Genomic DNA, 1878 nt, shown 5'->3' with positions numbered 1-1878 from the left:
CAATCGGCCGAACTCTTTTAGGATACACCCTCACGACTATAGAGTTTTTCCCACTCCCTCAGTAGCCGTCGTACTCGACCTCGTGCACGAACCACGATCCGTCCGTCCCCGTCCTCCTCCCGCGCCATGACGGTCGCAGGGTACCACCGCTCATTGTCGCAGAAGATCTCGAGGCGCGATCCGGTGGACAGGACAGTGTGGCCGTCGAGCGCCGCCCTGGCATCCTCGCGCTTTCGCTTCCGGCGCATCGCCTTCGTCTCCTTGCTGCGCAGCAGGGTGTAAGTAGTTCGGGCCCACCTCCGCCACGCTGTCCAGCACGTGGACGGCGCTCGCCATCTCGACCGCGTCGTCCTCCGGCGGAAGCTCCGCGTCGCCCGCGGCCGCTTCCCGAGCGCGCTCGTCGCGCATCCGCTCGTGGTGGGCCACGAGCCAACGCGCCACGCCGGCGCCCGTGTGCCTCACGCCGCCAGGTCGTCCCAAGGTCGTCCCAAAGAGGACGCATCCAACCCGCCGCATTTCGCCCGCAAAAGTCTCACACTCGCGCCCTGCCCCAAACCTAAATCGTCTCACTAGTTACATACATACATTATCACGCACACAACTACACGGCAACCCCCCCCGGCGCCGCCGCCGGCCGACGGTGAACCAGCTACCAGGTGCGTCGAGCCCGTGCTGAGGGCCCAACTTCAGAATCGTGCTTTTTTGGGTTAGGGACGAGCGCGAAGGACCGATTGCGGTGAAGGACCGCAGGTTAGGGACCGATCGCCGCCGCTCACGCCAGCGGACGGTCGTCGTCAGTGATGTTAGCTACGCCACCGTCTACCTCGTGCGCAATGCGCTCGCCGGCATCGAGCGAGCAACGTGTTCGACCGAGCGGCTTGCTGTGCGGACGGCTTCTTGTGGCTCTCGTCGAGAGCGTTTTGCGGCCCGGCGGGTGGGAGAGCATGTGTCGTCTGATGTGTCACTGTGTACGTCATATCAGTCTTGATAACAAGTACGGTCGATCCGTCAAAGCGATACACTCGTCACGTCACGTTGGACGGCTTGCACAGAGCTCTGTGCCGGCACGCATCAGGAAGACCGCCGTACGGCAAGAAGAGCTCGATGGGGAGCGAGAACCGTCAGAGGTGCTCACGGAGGTTTCGGAAGTCCGCCATGGTGCGGTCAGTTCCCCCCAGGTTTGACTGCGTAGGTCGCGGAACTCGTTGAGTACTCGCAGCCTTTCTGCGCCTCCGTCTGGGCATATCGGCTGCTCGGCAAGAGCAGTCTTTCCGGAAGATATCGACGGTTTTCGAGAGCCACCCGCTTGGGAGCGATTGAGCGCGTCACGGAGGACTTCAGGTTACCCTTGAAGCTCCTCTGACGGTTCTCGCTCCCCATCGAGCTCTTCTTGCCGTACGGCTCGGTTCCTGTTGCTGGCACAGAGCTCCCGTGCCAGCCGTCCAACGTGATAGGAACGAGTGTATCGCTTCGGCGGATCGACCGTGCTTATTATCAAGACCGATGTGACGTACACAGTGACACATCAGACGACACATATTCTCCCACCCGCCGGGTCGCAAAACGCTCTCGACGAGAGCCACAAGAAGCCGTCCGCACAGGAAGCCGCTCGTCGGACAGGCGTGCTCGCTTGATGTCGGCGAGCGCATTGCGCACGCTTTGAACGGTGGCGAAGCCAAAAACACCGATGGTGGCCGTCCGCCGGCGTAGAGCCAGGTGTGTGGTGTGAACGCGAGTATAGCTCCGCCGTTCATGGAGGCAACCGATGCGAGTCGACTGGGGTGTGTCGTCGTGGTTTCGTATCAAGAATACTCACTCACTCACACACTGGGCACGCCGTCCTCCCAATCCTGGCTTGGCCTTTCTTTCTTTCTTTAA

At 61.6% G+C, this 1878-nt stretch overlaps 1 protein-coding gene across 1 annotated transcript; it reads right to left on the bottom strand.

The window, feature by feature from the left end:
* Positions 1-58: 58 nt before the first annotated feature.
* Positions 59-516, bottom strand: EMIHUDRAFT_255679 (hypothetical protein; the record flags this gene model as incomplete). The annotated part of the gene is made up of 3 exons (XM_005771649.1): positions 59-113; positions 145-260; positions 298-516. The coding sequence occupies 3 exons, from the start codon at positions 514-516 to the stop codon at positions 59-61; spliced, it is 390 nt and encodes a 129-aa protein (XP_005771706.1).
* Positions 517-1878: the final 1362 nt, after the last annotated feature.

Source organism: Emiliania huxleyi (assembly GCF_000372725.1).
Source record: "Emiliania huxleyi CCMP1516 unplaced genomic scaffold EMIHUscaffold_3757, whole genome shotgun sequence".
NCBI lineage: Eukaryota > Haptophyta > Isochrysidales > Noelaerhabdaceae > Emiliania > Emiliania huxleyi.
This window is presented reverse-complemented; position numbering and strand designations above follow the sequence as displayed.